At 42.4% G+C, this 20,358-nt stretch overlaps 1 protein-coding gene across 1 annotated transcript in view; it reads right to left on the bottom strand.

Moving 5' to 3' along the window:
* sorcs3a (sortilin related VPS10 domain containing receptor 3a) overlaps positions 1 to 14,300 on the bottom strand; it is a 324,139-nt gene extending 309,839 nt beyond the window's left edge. Inside the window, exon 1 of the mRNA XM_033623946.2 lies at positions 13,161 to 14,300. Within this exon, the coding sequence (XP_033479837.2) occupies positions 13,161 to 13,838 (678 nt within the window). The 5' untranslated portion in view covers positions 13,839 to 14,300. The remainder of the gene's footprint in view (positions 1 to 13,160) is intronic.
* Positions 14,301 to 20,358: the final 6,058 nt, after the last annotated feature.

Here is a 20,358-nt window from a genome sequence, read left to right on the forward strand (position 1 = left end):
TTCAACTTTCTTCAGATGCCAGTTGCTTCCTTTGTCATATAGTTTGTTGCTAAAATGGCTGACTTCAAAAGATGAGAGCAGTGACAGGGAGCCATAGCTACAGTGAAAATGTTGGTTGTAAATCAAAACAATGAGCTAAAAGAAGTCTGTAAGTTAGCTAAATTACCAAATTTCAGCCCTAAAACTGACCCTGTCACATTATAGTTGTTTGATTTATCGTTGATGTAAAAACAATATTGATAAATGCAGTTTTAAACTGTCCTTGAACCACAAGAAAATACAGCACCCAAAGAAGTCTCACTGTGGCTGAACTGTACTGGTACTTTCCTTATTTTCGCTGTAGCCTGAAGGCATATGACACACCAGGAATGATACTGAGCACCATTGATTGTAAAGGCCCACTATCAGTCTCTCCATGACAGGACTGGGGCAGCACTGTGGCTACCTTCACTGAGAATTATTGGGATTTAGAAGGTTTAAGCTTCTACTTCGGGGCCAGGAATACAGAGGGAGGGTGCCAGGTTCAGGATGACTAAATGTACTTTTGATCAGCAAATGACACAGCAATATAAGTGAAAATTCAAGTGGCTTCATTACAACTTCCATGAAAAAAGGTGATAAAGTGTTACATTAAAAAAGAACAAGCCCTCGTTGATGCTGCCTTTTATGTGCTGCTCTCAGCACGACAAGCCACACTGCAGAAAATCACTGTGCTGTTGACGCAGGCAAAAAGAGGCTCACAAGCTGGAGCACGTAAAAAGTGTCAGACTAGGGGTATTTATTTAGTTACACGCCTGTTACCACTCATTACTCAATATTACAGCTTGTATTTGGTACAACCTCAACTCGAGGTGCCGTGAATAAAATGTGGGAACAAACAGAGGATGTGGGAAAACGAGCAATGGGGGTCGAAGTGGGGCCACTTGGGGACGACTTTATTACAGCGGCAAAGAAAAGACAGATTATTTAGCTGTCGAGGTTAATGTAAAGTAGAGGAGACATCAGCGCTTTCTTTTTCATTATGGCTTTGCTGTTTATGATCCATTTGCAGCATGTTTTTGCTATAGTGGTGTGTTCCCACTTTTATTTAGTTGCTGCAAACAAATTACCCACCGAGGAAAGGAATAAAGAGTGAACTTTTTGAACTTGAGCTCCGACGACAACTCTTAATTCATCATGCTTCATTAGGTTTTTTATGCGTAAGCAGCAGCTCATATCCATTAGAAGCAACGCGTATTACAGTATGTGTTTTAAGCTCAGGCACATATAGTTTGCAAAGACAAGCACATACTGTACACACACCTCCTATTTATACACATGAACACACACGTTCACACATCTTAGCCACTGATCACCAAAAGTGTGAGGCAGTGTAGTTTCCAGAATCCAGAATTGCAGTCATACCTTACAACAAATTGTCACACATGGTTGAATGCAATCTTCTCTTATCTAGATACTAAAAAATAGACAGACACTGACAAGCAACCGAAAACACCTGCCTTATTCCTCTGTGCATTAGCTTAACAAACCTGATTACAGGTGGCAAAAGTTTGAATTGAGGTGCCAACTCTCGAAGATCCGTGAAAGCAATTACTGGCTGTAGCAACATATCAAAAACATTTGGCAGACATTTTGCCGACAACAGAAAAATAGAAACCCCTGTAATGCAATTAACAGCAACAGTGATAGAATAAATGCCATGTTTGTTCAACTTATTTAGGCCAAATAATCACAACATCGACGTACTCGCTTGTTTTGGAGCTTTGATCGTATCATACAACTTTCATCGGCAGAAATTAGAGTTGTTAGAGAGCCTTTAGATGTACACACTTATTTTATTGTGACCACTTTCTAAGGAATTCTCATCCATCTCGGCATAATGCAAACTGGTGTAGCTTTTGCCGACCTGCTTTAAGTGAAAAGTGTCCTGAGATAGCTTTGGGGCTACATAAATACATTGCCTTGACTTAACGAGACAACGTGGTGATAAACGTACTTGCTAAAACCACAGACCGTATATAAAAATGCACGATGTGGAGCTGCTATATTGAAGTCCCGCCCACACACCTGCCAAAGACTGAGCCATTGGCCTGACTCAATCACGAGCACACCGATTAATACGCACAGTTGCCAATCATCGTCTTACCCAGAGGTGAAAGTAAGTTGAAATTACTGCCGGAACTACTCCCCCAACCTTTATCGCTACATGCTGTACTCCTCCCGCCTCCAGCTTAATGCATCCCTGAACACACATTTTCAATTTTTTAACACCTGTATGCTGTAGAAATAAATTCTAAACACTTGGCACTTGAGTGAAGTTATTGAATATTTGGGGACACTACACTGTATGAGTGAATTTATTGAATACTTTTTCTCGTGAAAATTCCCCAAAATTATGCCAAAGCACATTTTTCAAAATTTAAGTGTGGTATTATAACCAACAGGGGATCATTGATGTGCGAAGTGATTTTGAGAACACTGCACTCTACAAGAGTGAATTCACTGAATATTTTTCACAATGAAAATCCACCAAAATTATACAAAAGCCTTTTATTCCAAAGTCAGTATGGCAGTATCACCAACAAGAGATTATTGATGTGTGAAGTAATTTTGGTGAAACTACTCTAATAATAACAGTGAAGTTATTTAATATTTTGTAGTACAGCTTTTCAGTGTTGCATTTTGTAAATGGTCCTCGCGCACTCACCTCACAGCCAGCAGCACACGGTGAACATTATTATCCATCCAGCTCGAGAATGGCTGGTTTTGAAGAAAATTAAATGGCAGCTCATTGTCTGCCTTACTGCGGTTAGAAAGAGGCAGCATTTGTGATATAACTAGATTTTGCCTATGAGTTACTGATCTGAGAAGTTTGTGAATATCTTTACAACTTTACCAAACTGGTTTAGTCAGGCAGCTGCTGGCCCCTCTTCTTGGTACTGCATACCAACACTGAATTTTTTTAGTTGTACGGACTACCGGACTATACCTGCCTACTTTCACATTACTCGCCCCCTTTTTTACAGCATGAAGTTAGTAATTAAAATCAAACTAATCAGAAAAATTAACACTTACGCATTCATCCGTGTGATAAGAACTACCTAAAATGACAGATACCAACTTTGGGAAAAAACTATCAGGTGTATACCTTGAGTTTTTAGTTTGTCCCATGTTCCAGCCACTCAATTGGAGGGGGTGGGGTTTATGACTTATACTGTAGGCAGCCACTAGGGGGTGATAGAGATATTTTGCTTTCATTTCTGGGGAGCTGCCATAACATCCACCATTATATACATTCATTCATTTATTTTCTGTAACCGCTTATCCTGTTAGGGGTCACGGAGGGGCTGGAGCCTATCCCAGCCGACACTGGGCAAGAGGCGCAGTACACCCTGGACAAGTTGCCAGACTATCACAGGGCTAACTCGGTAACTCTGTTATAAACAGTCTATGGCTAAAAGGCAGTGTAAAAGTGCTTAACAGTATCATGAGCAACAGTGAAAGTAAAAAAAAACCCTAAATTTGCTGTATTTGCCTTGTGCAGCGCTGTTTACGCGATTTTCGTAGATTCTTCTTAGATGTGTGCTGCTTACGGTCCGGCACCTGGTTGCTACCTTTTAATAAAGTCCCAACCTCATCTTCGTGCTGTGCCCAGGAACGTCTACCACATAACGTTCTAATGTTATGTGGTAGACATAACATTAGAAAGATCCTTCAATATATTGCAGCACAATACAGCCTCAAAAAGTACCACAGAAATGTGTCAGACATGATGTAGGGCTGTGACACACCAAGCCAACAGTCAGCCATTAGTCAATGCCGCCAAGCTTCTGTTTCCCTAGTTTTTGTCATGTGTCCCACACTGCTGGAACTAGTCGGCCCTTGTCAGCCCTTGTCAGCTTTTTTTGGCCAATTCAGCATGTTCAGTCAGAGACGGTGGAGCCTGTCAGAGAATGAAGTATCTCTGTTTGGCAGTTGAGCTCAGTGCATAAGAAAAATGGAAGTCAAGAAAACAAATCAAAATAAACTTGTTATCTGGCCAATACTATCTTTTCTTAAGCAGAAACAGTTCGTAACTGCCTTTACTATGTTTGTTAGCGCACAGTAAATCCATTGGGCTTTCAGCATCAGGTTGTGTTGTTAATGTGCTGACTAGCATCTTGAATCCATCCTGTCGGTCTTCCGGTTTCCCTTTTTTAATGATAATACAGACCAATGCTGCCTGCTCCTATGTAGAGTCATTTCCTCTCATTTAGGTGCAGAACATACTTGCTAGTTGGCCGTTGGCTGTAGTCTTTGCAGTGTGTTCAGGTGCAACTTATTGGTCGTGACAGAGGCTATGTAAGGCGACGCAGCAGTCAGCCTTCGTCACCACTAGTTCTTTGAGGTCTGTTTGGTATGCCTGGGCCTTTACAGTGAGTCTGGCATTTAAATAAGGTAGTAAGTACACTGCATTACATCATACACTTGATTCTACATAAATAGCATTAATGCATCTCTCTATAACGGAGCCTCAGCGTGAGTTAAGTGCCACAGGCTGGCAGCGTTCGTGTCACCTCTTTTCATTGACTAACTAAAGGGATCGTTTGCATTACCTTTACCTCAGCCTATCTTCCTCAAAGTATTTTTCACAGCAGGATAATATGAAAGCACAGTACTCTCTGTTCCGGTGGAAGCTCCACCTTCAGGGAAAACACCTATAAAAGAGCACGAGGATTAATAATTCATTGATATCCATGACCACTCACACTCTCCTTTAAAGACAGGCTTAATATTAGTAACAACTCTTACGGCGTCATTAAAATTTTAAAAGCAGCTCCGCATGGAGAATGAGTAAATAAGAGACAATTACTGTGTTTGATAGAAATGTAATGCAGTTCACATTGAAAGGCAGTAAGCACGAGCCTTGGGGGGGGGGCAGGGGGGCAGGGGTGGGGGGGTGACTTATAGCTGGTTGAGGGATGATTTATTTAAAGGGCAAGCTGAGTTCCACACCAGACACGTGTTCCACACCAGACACTATGGACAGTCAGAAGTTCAAGCACGTACGGCGACTGCTGGAGTGTTTTGTGCTGCTTGAGAGGGGTATTAACAGGAAATAGAAATCCAAAATCATGAGCGTCCATCTCCCGCCGCCATCAATGAAAGATGCTCACACAATCTGTTGGGTAATGGGGGGGATGTTTAAGCAGGTTATTACCATTAAAATCCAAATAGAAATAAAGAAGCAGACCTGATTGTAAAGTTAATGCAGCGTGGACCCATTTTACAGCCACTTTCAATCTCTCATAGATAAACCAGTAGATCACTTTAATTAGACAATGTGTTAATTGACTGCAGGTCCTGGGGTGTTATGTGTCAACATTAGTCTCCATCAGTGACCACCTCCTCCAGGCACAACACCATTCACTCCGACTGAGAGTGAGACATGATACTGAGAATGATTGAGGGCGTGTGTGTGTGCGCGTGCTTGCAACTTTGTGCCTGCCCGTTTGCATGCGGACAAGTATGTCTCAGAGTGCCTGCGATTTTTGTGTGTGTCTGTGACCTAGTGAAGACATATCAGTGCAAGAGAGGGACTGTGCCTGCCGAAGGAGGGCAGAGACGAAGAGAAAGAGAAAAAGCAAATAGAGGGCACAGAGAGAGAAACGCAGCGTGCGGTCTATCGCTTCGCTGTGGTCTGACATTATAACATGCTCATCGCCTGGCTGCTCTCCCCGGCTTGTCCGTGTTTGGGAAATGGCAAGGGACATCAACATTACAAGGTATCGCACTTGGCTCTGAAAGAAAAAAAAATGTGGATAAGGTCAAGATGCACTGTGCCTCTGGGACTTGGAGGTCTCAAACTGAAAACTCGATATTCCTTAAGTCAATCTATAGGTGTTCAAACTGTGCACAGCAAGAGAAAGACAGTGGGAGGAAGATACAGAGCCCTGGTAGGTGGTCCCCCGCATTCTCTGAGTACCCCAGATGGAGAAAGGCATTTAATAGAATAGAAATGAAACTAAATTAAATCTGACACTGGGGTGTACCCATGTAATTAACACACATATACTTACACACACGCTTCTCTCTACCTCACGCTCACAGATAATGTTAGCACCCTTGTACTGCCGAACAGGATCAGTGGCCAAGCATATGATTATACTCAACTCTCTGAAGTCGTAGCGAGGTGGCTTCCATCAGCACCTCAGCCGCCGTGGCAATCATACAGGAAACATAATGAGGCCATTAGGGTTTGGCGAATGCAGCCTTATAGCCTCTTGTCCGACCGGCTGGGTTTCTACTACGCACGTGCTCATGGCTTCAAAGCTTTTAGCAGCTTGATGTGATCCAAGATCGGCGTTGTGCTGCAGCAGCAGGTGCAATGCATCCTGATTGGATGGCTTCCTGAATGGCTTCTTTAATGTGGTAGCGTTTCTGTGCCGAGTGCTAAGGAGAGTTTTAACATTATGTGACACTTTTAAGTGCATCCGATGACCTTTAACAGGAGTTAGAAAATGGAATCTCAAATTGTGCTGACCTAGTTAACTTCAGGGAAAAAGAAAAAAGCAGGATTTTTATGTATTCACTCACAAGGGTTAGATGTTTTTAATAGTTGTATCTTTTAGTCTGATATTCTGTGAATGCATTTTGCTGTATGTTTCTGGTTACATTTCAAAATATGTGGTTAGATGCATTGCCCTTCCCACACAAAACAGTTGTAAGCAAATGCTGCTTTTTTTTTAATCTGCAAAGCTAACATCTGCACTGCCCATTAAGATACCCAGAAATGAAATATGACCTCCCATACATGACATGACTCATCCTACACATGGAATTTGAAAGCTTAAGCATACAGTGTGAGCATTAAGTGACATAACATGCTTTTAAAACCACACTGCATGAAGGTCAGCCTCTGCCCAACCCCGACTGTTCGGTAACTGCAGCCAAGAGTTTAGCTCTCGAGGCCAGTAAAGATGGATTCCCCATTCATGTTTTGCGGCACGTGGCTCCTTGCCACGACATCATACTTCCAATGCAAAAAAACAAGGGACAGGAAATAAATTTGAAGACACTAATTAACGGAGGGTGGACAGATCGAGGGATAAGGGAAATAAGGCCCGCTGCAAGGGTTACATTATTTATGATATTCTCGTTTTTTCCCCGTCTTTCTTCCTCCAGAGCAGAGGGCCACCAGGGTAGTGGGAGAGGGAAGAAAAGAAACAACTCTATAATGTATTACCTTCAGTAATTTAGGCTGAGGGGTGAGATGGGTTGATGGAAACTGAGTGGGACCAAGACCCGCCCCTACTTCCTAAATCATATCCCCGTGACTGCAGAGACCATGGTTGGAAATGCTACACAAGGCTCTGTCCTTGTCAGTAGGTCTCTGGGCACTCTATGGGTGGTGCATGTAATGACCATGACATGCAAATAGCAGCCAGTCAGGTTGATAAAGCATTCTACAACATCATTTTTGCAGGATGTCAGATTCTTTCAAAAGAGGAATCATTTATCGACTCCTGTTTCCAAAGACATTTTGCAAAAACGGAAAACACTGTCGGATCTTCAGCTTTAAAAGCCTTATGCATACCTGGAGCATGTGTGCGTTTTTTCAGCATGACATATTTATCTTCAAATAGCACTAGTGAGTGGTTGTGTACGTTCCTACGGAGAGAATTGGGAATTTCAAACACACACAGCTCTATTGATGACTTTCCAGATATGACTGACCTGTCCCTGCGTGAGTTCTCATGGCTATAAAAGACCACTCATGTCGAGCTCATACTCGTCCATCTATCCTCACTCCCAAGTGTGGCGTTGATCAGCTTTAAAGGTGAAGCCCCATCCTGAATTATCACCAAAGTATGCTGATATTTACGGAGACAGTTTAAAAAAAATTTAAAAAATCATTGCAGATGCTGTTGGAAGGAAATCTCAAGGTTCCCTTAGAAGAGATGAATGTTTCAAGATCACACTGAAAGAGGCACTGCTACTGCTATCCATTTTGTATTCAAGCTGTCAGTCACAATGCCATTATGCTCATGACTGCAGAGGGTGGGGGGATTACACAGCCTCAGAGATACTTCAGGAAAGAACTTGTCACTTTGCTGTGGGCATGCTTCATTGGAATTATGCCCATGAATATAATAAATGACAGTTAGTCTCAACACTGCTACCTCTACATTTTTTGGTTAATATCTAAGGTTAAGGCTTCAACATAACCTGCGTAAGCCTGAGGCTGAGACATGACGACACATACAGCGACAGACAGAGAGGGATAGAGGCAGAGCAGCGGGGGCAGAGACAGCTAGTTGGACAGGTACAGAGAGACAGTGAGAGTGCATTAGCCTTGTGTACACGCCTCAGAGGACACACCATTCCCCCCCGGGGGAACCCACAGCAGCGTCAAGTCCTCCCAGAGGTAGTCACAGTACAAGACACGGCCGACCAATCTGGCTGAAATAAGACTGAGAGAAAAGTCTCTAGACCAAAGAGGTTGTGAATGTATGGCCGATTTAAGGGCAGCCAAGCAAACAGCAAACCAGTCAGCCAGCTGAGATTCATTTACATTTATATTCTGGGCATTTAGTCCAGAAAGATTCAATTGTTGAGCGGGTAGGAGTTTGGTATCTTGGCTAAAGGTCAGTGGAACAGGGCAGACAGCTGCTACCTCTCCAATAAGTCTGTCTGTCACTCAAAATTGGTAATTCTCAACCAAACTGAACTGTGGTAGCATCAATAAGTTCTCCAAACTACAAAAAAAGGCTGCTTGACATTACCTTAGAGTCCCAACCCAGATGAGCCTTCTCTGATCTGGCACCATTTTGGTCATTGTTGTGTAAGGTTTAGGCAATGACAGCTACTTAAATAAAAATAAGGACTTCTCATGTTTTGGTTCAAAGACTCCCTTTATCAAAGTTAGCAACAGATTGTGAACATAGTGAAAGAAGCCAGTGTTCAGAATGATCACAGTCAGAATTAAAAGGAGAACGAATTGGTTAAGAGTAGGCAGTGATTGTGGTCATGTGGTTGTGCTAAAAAAGGACTGCTTGATCAGGGTTATATTGGGACAACTGGCACTCGAAGAGTGTCAGAGATTGCAGAGGCAACAAGTTTTTCATAGAGCTAGGTCAACTGAATAGATAGAAAAATATGTAAATTAAAACCATAAAGGAAAGATGAAAAATGGAAGGTTTTGGTAAAAGAGTCTCTTGATGACCAAGGTTAGGGACAGAATGTGGTCAAGGTTAAGAGAAATCAATACTGACAATTGGTAGGAGACTGAATGTGATCATTTATAACCGTAAAAAGATACTTTGCTAATTTTCAACCAGCTTTCCGTCAACAGTGTGGGTAGTATGTGGAAATTAACTATGGCAATTTTGCCTCCATCTTACTAGAGTGCACATTTCTCTGCTCATCACTCAGCTAATTTTCTTCCCCTGTTGGCTCCAGGGCTGTTAATCAAACTACAGATTATACTTCCACATTTTCGCATGCCCGCTAGCCTGGAAATCCAGACCCAAATCTAGAAAGATTTAGGGTCTGGCTATGAGTAATGCAAATGGCCCAACTCGAGGGGCGGCAACCACGCATGCATTTGAAAATATCACTGCACGCAATTGGATAACACTACGACCAACCAGAACAATACACAGGGTGATGTACCCAGAGCGCTACCAGCGGAGCTAACTGGTAGATTAGACCATAGACATATTAGACTCTTGCCTCCAGTCGGCAAAACAGCAAAAACGTCCTTCTTGCAAAGGAAAGACTCAAGCGCCATCTTCTGTTCCTCTTTTAGAGAAAAAGCCAAGTCTAACTCGTTCATTGTAGCAGCCAAAGCCGTTTCAAACAACTGGTGTTCATCCGTAGCCATCTCACAATGTTTACTGACTGATTCTGGACTTCGTCATCGCAGCGCTGTTGTCATCTGTTTAGCTCGCCTCTGGCCCACCTATATCAGATACACCGATGTGATTGGTGCAGCTCGGCTACAAGGGCATGGGTAATGAGCATCATTACTGATTGCCAGAGTGACTCGCTGAGCAAATTCAAATTTAGCTCTCACGAGAACTCTGGATTTCCAGGGTACATGCCTGCCACCACCATGGCCACAAAAGTATAGAAGCATATCCAGAGAGATCGCCTTGTCTCACAAACTCAGACCAAGCTCCGATCAAATGGTCAAACTAGGAAATGCTGATCAACTATAAACCAAGATTCTGTTACTGTATTGTCTATTTCTCACCTAAAATGTTTTCAGAAACATATTTTAACTTAGCATTTATCTGTAATTCGAGAACATTTGTTACCTGCTGGCCACCATATTGTATTGGACAAACTTGCATTACATCACCCACCAGCGGGAGCACGTATGTCAGCATTCTGGTAGTTGTAGGTTTTCAACCTCTTGAGCAAAGCAAATGCCACGTCCCTTTCTTTACGGTTTTCTCAGGTCATGTAACACCAATTTCAAAAGTATTGGCGTCTCCCTTTGCAAAGACAGTTTTATTGAGACACCTTCTTTCCAGCAGTAAATACTTCTTTAAAATAGTAGTGTCCTTCAGTGCTTGACTTTGACACTGGAGGCCGCTACTTGTTTAAAGTTAGAGAAGAATCATCGTCACGGTTTAAAGAACTACTGGGTCAATGCTGTGGAACTGTCATTGTCATGTTGAAACGAAGAAATACAAAGTTATGGTTCAGGAAAAATTGTGTTCAAGGTCAAAAGAAACCAGACTGTTGGTAGGAAACAGAGGGGTTTTTGTCAGACACTTTGTGAAACCAACCAGCCCAACTTCTTTCCCAAGAGGTTTTGTGGTGTAATGACACGGTCGTGATACGTTTGCGTCATTATTTGCGTGGCCACAAGATGTGGCTTTTCAGGAAAACCTAACAATATGTTGTTTAAAAATGTTTTACATAACGGTTTTTTGGTAGCTGACAGTGTTGAGGCAACAGACAACATATGCTGTGCAGTAAACAGAACAGAGCCAGGGGTAGTTTAGTTCAATATAGGTCTCAACCACAAGACCAATAGGATGCCTCAAGTGGTTCAAAGTGTCTAATCAAATAACCATGTTTGTGGTGAGGACAGTCTGGGACAGTCCGATGAAAAATGAAGGAGCCCACAAAACACACAATGGACAAAGAACTCAGTCAGGGTTAAGGTGGCTGAACCACGCTGGTCATCCATCCAACCAGCTAGTCATTCTGTTAGCCAGACACTCACTCTTCCTCTAACTTAACTACTGCTGCAGTTAAGTTAGAAGACTTCAAGCTCAATCTCCCTGTCGCACCATTCCATTCATCACCAGAACAAGCACCAACAGCCAATGAAGATTAAGTAGCAGATCTCCTCTCTTGAGGATGCTCTCGAGGGCCAGGCCTGATTTCTCTTCTTTTGCCACGAAAGAAGAAAAGACTTTGAAAAAGAGGCCTCGGTCTTCAAGATAATTATTAAAGATTTAAAGCTGAGGGGCAGCGGCGCAAAATAACCTCCTCAACCTCTCCATCCAGCACACGCTCACGCAGTCACACACACACACAAATATGTGCACACACACAAACATGTTCCCCTCACAGCGCCTCAGTCTTCACTGCAGGATAAAAAACAAGTTCATGCACCATGTCATAATCAGCTCAGACAAGACTGAATATGTGGGATTTTTTTTTTTTTTTTTTTCAGATGGAATAAAACGAGAGGAACAGCCACAACAACAAATTAAGCTTGTGAAACCACAAAGAAGAGCCCATCGGCACCCTGTGAGCTTACATGGTTGTGTAAATGACTTTGATTCATTTTGTCTCATTATTCTCTTCCTATGAGGGCCCTCTTGTGTAAGAGGGGCAGGATTTTTCATCCATTTCGCATGCAGAATGGACTCGAATGTGGTTGGTGTCATTTTATAGACGAGAAAGTGGCACTGTTTGCTGCTGCTGTAAAGATTTACACATGATATGGCAGCAGGTTGCCCCTGTTTTTGACCTGTATGGTTATGTTGTGACACGCAAAGGACTGCATGCTGTCGTTCTGCAGCCAGAGAGCAAAGAAAACCTGTTAAGATTCCACCTCTGATTATACACTCTTAAACTGAGCATCTAGTATTCTTTAAGTATTTTGACTGTATTTATTACACAAATTCTGCAAATGAATGTTCAGAAATAATCCTGACTGATCAATTAAGTGGTTAGAATAACAAAAAAATATATATATTTCCCTCAATTTCTATATGTCATATCAGTGCTGACACAATTCTACAATGCATTGCAGCATTTATTCCCTGAGTCCATGTCATTAGGCAACATTGTTTCAAGAAGGCACACATCTTCTGCTTAGAAATAATGCTGATAAGACCCAGCCTCCAAATACTGAACACCCCCTGCCTGTGGCGATGCATTTCAAGGCTGACACCTTCTCATTTGCCATATAAAAACTGCATGGAACATCACCTATTACGTTACAAAAAATAAAAATGTCGCAAACAGTCAATAAAGCTAAATTAGTCAGTCATTTTTAGGTATTCGGTTCAGTAAACCCCAAAATTCAGGGGAAGCACAAGATGTCATACTCGGTAGAAATTCATAATCTAAAGAATTTATGGGCTTATTGGAGATTGAGCAATAATTTATGACTCCCTCCTTCCCCAATCAATTAGTTTGGATGAAAAACCTTGCATCATTAGGGAGGAATGAATCATGCAGTAGCACATCTCAAATTCGGTGCAAATAAATCATAAATATTTTTCCCACTACGGCTATAAATCACGACAAAACTACATATCATACTCCAAATGCACTTTCAGAGCATGCACAGTGTAGATGTGGGGGTGATGCCATAAAGCAGTAAAATAAAGGCTGTAACAGAGATGGGGTTTCGTGTGTTACTGCTGGGGGAGTCAAAGGTCGCGACCGAATGCAATTCACAGTCGCTGCACAAGTCTGGCATTTAGGGAACAGTGTGCGTCGGTGCGCATCTGTAGCTTCCAGTGCACCTGTTAACAGTGAACCACAACTCAGCGGCACGACAGAGCACAAAGTCTCTGCCTCTGTGCGTCACGGAGTTTGTTCTCCGGCTGCTCAAAAAATATCCCCACTCTTCATGTGAAATATGGAGTCGTAAAAGGAGCAGAATGTGCAGAGGAGATTAAAAAAAAATCACAGTGACTTACGCTGCTGTTTTGACCTGACCAGTAGACCACCGCGTGGTTATGCGCAGAGTCCCCCGTCAGGGAGAAAGTGCTGCTGGTGAGCTTGGGCTCATCCTGCCGGTTATTCCCTCTCCCTTCATCCCTGTTCCATCTGAACTCAGACCTGCCCAGCTTGTGTCCGTCAAACAATGAGCCCCGATCCCCCGGAGCGCCCGCATCCAAGCCGGTCCGCCCGGTCTGGCTCAAGTCGGCAAACTCAGGACCGCTTCTCTTCGCTCTCCGGAGCGCAGCATCCTCACCATGCCCAGGCTCCCCTGCCTTATCGCTGCCGCGGTGACTTTCTTCACTGGACCCTGGCGCATCTTCCTTTGCGCTAACTCCATCCAAATTGACATCTTGAGGGAACTGGGGGACATCCTCGACAGAAACGCCTGCCTCATGCCCGTCGTCCACTCCAGTGTTTTGGTCGGTAACCCCGAGTTCCCTAAACTCTACTCGGATGTTTTTTAGGGTGTCCGGCTCCTGTGTCGGGTCAGTGCGCATCCCTAGCTGTAATTCCTCCAGGTGAAGTTGAACCGGCGACGTGCAAGATGCGCAAGTTATCTCCGCCTTGGCATTTTGTAGGGTATGAGCGGCTATCATCACCCAGATACCCAGAGATAAGTGCAAGCCTGGGCAGAAGCCAGCCCAAGTCTCCATCGCTGACAGAGATTTGGGGAGGTGAAGGACCGTTGGAGACCTTATCCGACACCTTAACTCCTCTCTCTCAGGTCGATATAGAATAACTGACGCCTCGATTGTCCGTCTGGTTGTTTGGGGAGGGGAGAAAAGTGCTCTTCAGCGAAACTGTTCACGTCCAAGGATCTTTGGTCGGGAAAGCCACCACACAGGAGGGAGGAGCTGTATCGCAGCCAGCTGCCGAGTGTGCGCCCGGAAGAGACAGTTAGAGAGAGAGACACAGAGAGAGAGGAGAGAGATGGAGAGAAGGAGGGAGGAGAGAAAGGAGCTGTCCGTGGTACTGAGTCTTCCCCAAATCTGGAGGTAGTTCAGATCTTAGCGATGCAAAACAGTCTATGGCACACCTCATGTCACCATCCAAAACACATATTACAAAAGAAATATTGATTTAAAAAGATAGATAGATAGATAGATAGATAGATAGATAGAGAACACCCCCCTCAGTCAGCTGATGATGAAACTAAACAATCAGACTGCCACAGCACTGAGCCAAAACAACCAACCAGATTTTTTTTTTAATATGAATCAATCAAAAGATCTATATCTAATATACAAAACCAAAGTAGACTAAATAGTTACATGACTCTAAAGAAACAATAGACATTGGCTGAATATCTGCACTCTGTCAGAGACAGGAAAGTAGAAACAGAGAGACACAGACAGACATGACTGCCCAGAGAGGAGTGTCTTTGTCGCCACTTCTGGACAGGTGAGGTAGATACAGAAATGCATTTCCTTCCTCCTCTACTGTGAAAAGTTCTCCTCAGTCAGAGATTTTCATTTTGGAGAAATAACCAAGACAATTCCAAACTTCCTGACATTAACCCCGCAACAGAAAGTGGCAGTTCTCCTGGGTGAAGGGACAACAGCTCCTTTGGGAGCTAAACATGTATCTGCCTGCCACAACCTGAGGGACTAACAACTCATATGTATTCATCTGTTAAAAAAAAAAAAAAAAAAAAAAAAGTAACATGTAAAATATGATTACTTTTTATTTTTAATTTATTTATTCCTTTACTTTTTTATTTTATTCTATTTTATTTTATTTATTTTGTTGTTTTTATTTTCATTTATTTTTTATGAAATGCTTTGGCAATGATAGATAGATAGATAGATAGATAGATAGATAGATAGATAGATAGACTTGATTTGACTTGTTCTTTAAGCGGCCCGAAAAGTTTTTTGTTTGTTTGTTTGTTTGTTTTTTTGTGCATGTGTATGTGGTTTCTGTGTGTCATTGCTGACTTGTAATCAGACACAAGAAAAATACACTTTACTGTTTGTTTTTCCTCCATTCAGTAAGCCCTCTGACACTCAACTATATTAACAATAGGCTGACTCTCAACAACGCATGCCAGGCCACAGTGTCACCTGCGTTTTTTTGGGGTCGGCACACTTCAGATTGCTTAAGATCGGCTGCGTTAAGTACAACATTTTCAACAAGATTTCACATCATGCAGGGATCTCATAACAATAATCATAATAATAATAATAATACTTATAATAATAATATTAAAGTCAATTTTATAGTTGCTAAATCTCAATTTATTAATGAAAAGCACCCTAGACAGCAGCCAGCAGCCTCCACTAGTCAATTATCTTTTGTGTCGCTTCAGTTATGGTGGTGTTGACACACAGCTTGCCCATCTCTCACTCTCACACCAGACTCAACATAAGAATAAGGTGGAAGCAGCTCCTTCGCTGTCAAAGACCTGGTCAGTATGACGGTGTGGGTTTAAAAAAAAAAAAAAAAGTAACATGTAAAATATGATTACTTTTTATTTTTAATTTATTTATTCCTTTACTTTTTTATTTTATTCTATTTTATTTTATTTATTTTGTTGTTTTTATTTTCATTTATTTTTTATGAAATGCTTTGGCAATGATAGATAGATAGATAGATAGATAGATAGATAGATAGATAGACTTGATTTGACTTGTTCTTTAAGCGGCCCGAAAAGTTTTTTGTTTGTTTGTTTGTTTGTTTTTTTGTGCATGTGTATGTGGTTTCTGTGTGTCATTGCTGACTTGTAATCAGACACAAGAAAAATACACTTTACTGTTTGTTTTTCCTCCATTCAGTAAGCCCTCTGACACTCAACTATATTAACAATAGGCTGACTCTCAACAACGCATGCCAGGCCACAGTGTCACCTGCGTTTTTTTGGGGTCGGCACACTTCAGATTGCTTAAGATCGGCTGCGTTAAGTACAACATTTTCAACAAGATTTCACATCATGCAGGGATCTCATAACAATAATCATAATAATAATAATAATACTTATAATAATAATATTAAAGTCAATTTTATAGTTGCTAAATCTCAATTTATTAATGAAAAGCACCCTAGACAGCAGCCAGCAGCCTCCACTAGTCAATTATCTTTTGTGTCGCTTCAGTTATGGTGGTGTTGACACACAGCTTGCCCATCTCTCACTCTCACACCAGACTCAACATAAGAATAAGGTGGAAGCAGCTCCTTCGCTGTCAAAGACCTGGTCAGTATGACGGTGTGGGTTTAAAAAAAAAAAAAAAAACATCGTGGAAAAACACGTGGAGCCCCGGGGGGGCAGAACGTTCACTGATGGATTGGGAAGAATTGGCAGGGAGTTGCACCACTCCTCCGGGGAAATAAGTCAGCGCCTTGAGGCACATGAGAGAGAGAGAGGCAGGGAGGGAGGGAGTGCTGGGATACAGCGTTGCTGCGTTCTGCGTATCAAGGACTTACAGTGCGGATGGCATGGCGATATAAAAGCAGGAAACGTGTGTGTGTGTGTGTGTGTGTGTGTGTGTGTGTGTGTGCGTGTGTGTGAGAGACAGGGACACAGAGTTTGTAGGCCAGTGCATGAGTGAATGCCGATGCCTGTAAGTGCAGCAGGGTTATTCATTAGTGATAGAGCATGTTGTGCCCTTGTCTATCAACTTGACTGCCCACAAATTGCCTATCAGGGAATACTCGGGGGACTGTGTCTGAATTTCAACAAATTTCCAATCATATCAGTTTGAAAATGGGATTTCCAGGATTTGTGGATTTCCAACTGCAGCTGCAGAGCAACCAGAGACACTTTCTTGTGTAAAAATATCAGTTGGAGGGAATCAGCACAGCATTACACAGTCTGCACAGAGATTGCTCTGTATTCCACAAAGCACATTTTACCCAAAATGTCTGAGTCTGGAGAAAATCAGCTGTCCCCACAGGACCTTTTCAAACCAAATGTGATCTATATTTTTTATGATAACAATGAAATGGCAGCTGGAAAACAGTGTGACAGTGTGATGTTTGATGAACCTACAAAGATTTATCAGCTGGATCAGCCGCTTCCCTCTGATTTACAGAGCTTTACAGTGAGTTTCAGGTCATTGTTAAGCTGTCCGGCCTCAACTTCACTGGTTTTGTTCACTCTCACCACCTTCAGAGCAACGATTTCAGCAGCAGGTAACTGCTTTGAACAAAGAAAAGCTCTATAGCGCTGTTGCCAACCTGCTCAGCACCAAACAGCAGTTAGAGCTGGTGAACATACTGGACTTCAGGTGGACACAAACTGGACTCCAAATGATAATGTTACTCCGTCACTACTGATGTATAAATACAGTTAACAACTGTTTGCTAACAAGTCTCCCATATCAGCATAAATATTGAGTTTCCAACTTGTTTCAACTTCTTGCTCATGCAGCTAAAAAAATCCGCTGGTTTAAAGGGACTTAAGAGGTGATGATACAGTTTTGAGAATTTCTGTACCCACAAGCCCATGCTGGTTTGCCTAAGGCATTTGTTCCCATCCGCAGTCAGGCTGCAAGATAACTTTGAGGGTTCATAGCAGGAAATCAGAAAAACACACATATTTCTAACCACAAAAGTATTGGATTGTTTATTACAGGGGTATTTTTTCAGAATTTCTTATCATTTTCTTGTGAATTGCTGATCATTGTAGCTCTGCAGGCCTGTAAAAGTATTTAACAAATGTCCCATGGTCACAAGTAGACATAGCTTACTTTAAAAATATGAGATATTGGAGTGCAAATTAGCTCACCTGGTAGAGCAGGCGCCGCATGTGCAAAGGCTGCAGCCACAGGTTGGATTCCGACCTAAGGCCCTTTGCTGCATGTCGTCACCCCTCTCTTATCAATTAAAGGCAAAAATGCCCTGAAAATATCTTTTTAAAAAATATGATTTTGTGAATACACTTATTTGCTTTATTGCCAAGAAATAGATGAGAAAAGTGATACCAGATAACATCGGGTGAAGGTGAGGTACACCCTGGACAGGTCACCAGACTATCACAGGGCTGACACATGAGCCCCTTTTACACTGCCTGTTCAAGGTGTGAATTTCACAGTTGTCTTGCCTTTAAGTTGGCAGCGGAGGACAATACAGCAATAAAATGACATCTGTGTAAAAGGGACAGGGTAATGGATAGACAGATATGATGTTTTGACGATGTGTTATGTGTGCGACCCACCCCATGGAGATTTAAAAAGCAACTGGTAGCAATTAGCAACTAACTCAAAGAATAAGAACAGTAGCCAAAAATGTCCCCAAATTATGGTGACAATGAGGTCCGGGAGCTCCTCACTCTCTGAGCAGAGGATGAGATCAGCCGCCAATAAACAGGGACTGTAAATGATTGTTATTGCCATGTTATGCCATTGTATTGTTCAGAAAGTGCTGCCCACGCTGTTGCGTTACATGTCACGACCATAGTGTATTTTTTGCTTGTGGGATGCCAGCATGTCATCTAAAATCTGGGGCGGCATGAGGCCACTGTTGTTTGGTGCTGTATAAAAAGCAAAGGCAGCTTTAAGAGCAACACATTCTCGCTCCGACCTCGTCACACTTTCAACATCCACATACGACATGCAAGGTACCCTGGGTGCATTGGTTGTTGATGTTCTGGTACACCATGTCAAGTTCTCTTCTTGCAAGAAACACCTCCGTTTTCACAGGAATTGAACTTACAGGACGCTAACACCGCTCTCTCGGGTGAAATTCGGGGTTTGTTGGACCCATCCACCACCCCTCCCGCCCACCCGACATGGACTTTCACCGCCTTAACTTTCGTCCTTGTCCCACCACGTTTCTCTCTTATGCCATCAGGTGCTGAAACTATAACGCCAATTGGCCGCATATCACGCCGATGTTAAGGGACGCCTTTTTTCGTTGGTTTCTGACTCCGCAAGTCACTGCCCAAGCGCCGGATTTCGACGACTTCGGAGTGAGACCCTGCTCTAAAGAGGGGAATTTGTAGCAGTCCTTTAGAGCGATTTCTGTGGGAAAAGGGCTATAGGGACAACCATTTATGCTGACATTTACACCTCTTTTAGAATCACTCTCACGTCTGTACAGTAAATATGAAGCTGAAGCCATCAACCGATTAGCTTACTGAGCTTAACATAAATCAAAAGTATTTCTGGTCAAGGAACAGTCCCGCACTTAACCCCCTGTAAAGCAGTTATTGTCGTTTTACACTAAGAGTTTTGTACTTATTAAACAAATGAGATATAATGTGTTACTTAAAGACCTAAAGAGGTGCCAATAGACAAGTTTTGGTACCTTCAGACAGAGCTAGGCTAGCTGTTTTCCCCTGATTCCAGTCTTTGTGCTAAGCTAAGCTAGCCTGTTGCTGGCTCTAGCTACACACTTAGCGCTCAGACATAAGAGTGATATCACTCCTCTCATCTAACTCTCAGCAAGAAAGTTAACAAATGTAAATCCCAAAAAGACCAAGCAGGCCGTCACCCAAGACAAACTCAGAGCCACTCAGATCAACACGGAGTCAGGGGCTGTGGACTGAATTATTTCAGAGAGAGACATTTAATGACATTTTAATGAAAGTGAATGAAAGTTCTCATCTCTTGTGATGATGCCATTCATCAATTACCGTGGCTTACTAATGGAGTGGAAATTACTAATCCCTTTTAACGATAAATCAGATGGAATTTTTCCAATCAATCCGAGTAAGATGTAACTTGGATGAGCACTGCACCAAAAGAAGGAGCTGATACATTTTATACCTCAGATATACCACACGCATGTATCTCACAGCTATAGGGATGTCTTTATGCGCAGGGAGGCCTGGTGCTTGGAGACTACCCTTTAACAGAAGAAAGTGTCCTTGAGCAAGACATTTAATTCCTCCCTGAACCAGGGGTGCTGATCTGTAGCTGACCCTGCCCTCTGTCCTCCCTGCAGCCCAGCAGCTGAAAACCTCAGTACAGAGACTAATAAAATATGAACTCTCACTATATATTATACCATTATGTAAAAGAAAAAACATATTTTGGATGTAAAGCACTTCAGCTGTGAATGCCACATTTTCATATTACTTGAAAATGTGATGTAAGGGTTTGTGGGTTTGTGTTTACATGTTTATTGGGGGCAAAAATAGTCAAAACTGAACATATTGATGCTAAAAATACTTGGATTAGCCTACAAAATACCCACCATATGTTAGTTTATTTTTAATTGGTGAATGTTACTGAC

This window comes from Epinephelus lanceolatus, chromosome 3 (assembly GCF_041903045.1).
Source record: "Epinephelus lanceolatus isolate andai-2023 chromosome 3, ASM4190304v1, whole genome shotgun sequence".
In the NCBI taxonomy this organism is placed as follows: domain Eukaryota; kingdom Metazoa; phylum Chordata; class Actinopteri; order Perciformes; family Serranidae; genus Epinephelus; species Epinephelus lanceolatus.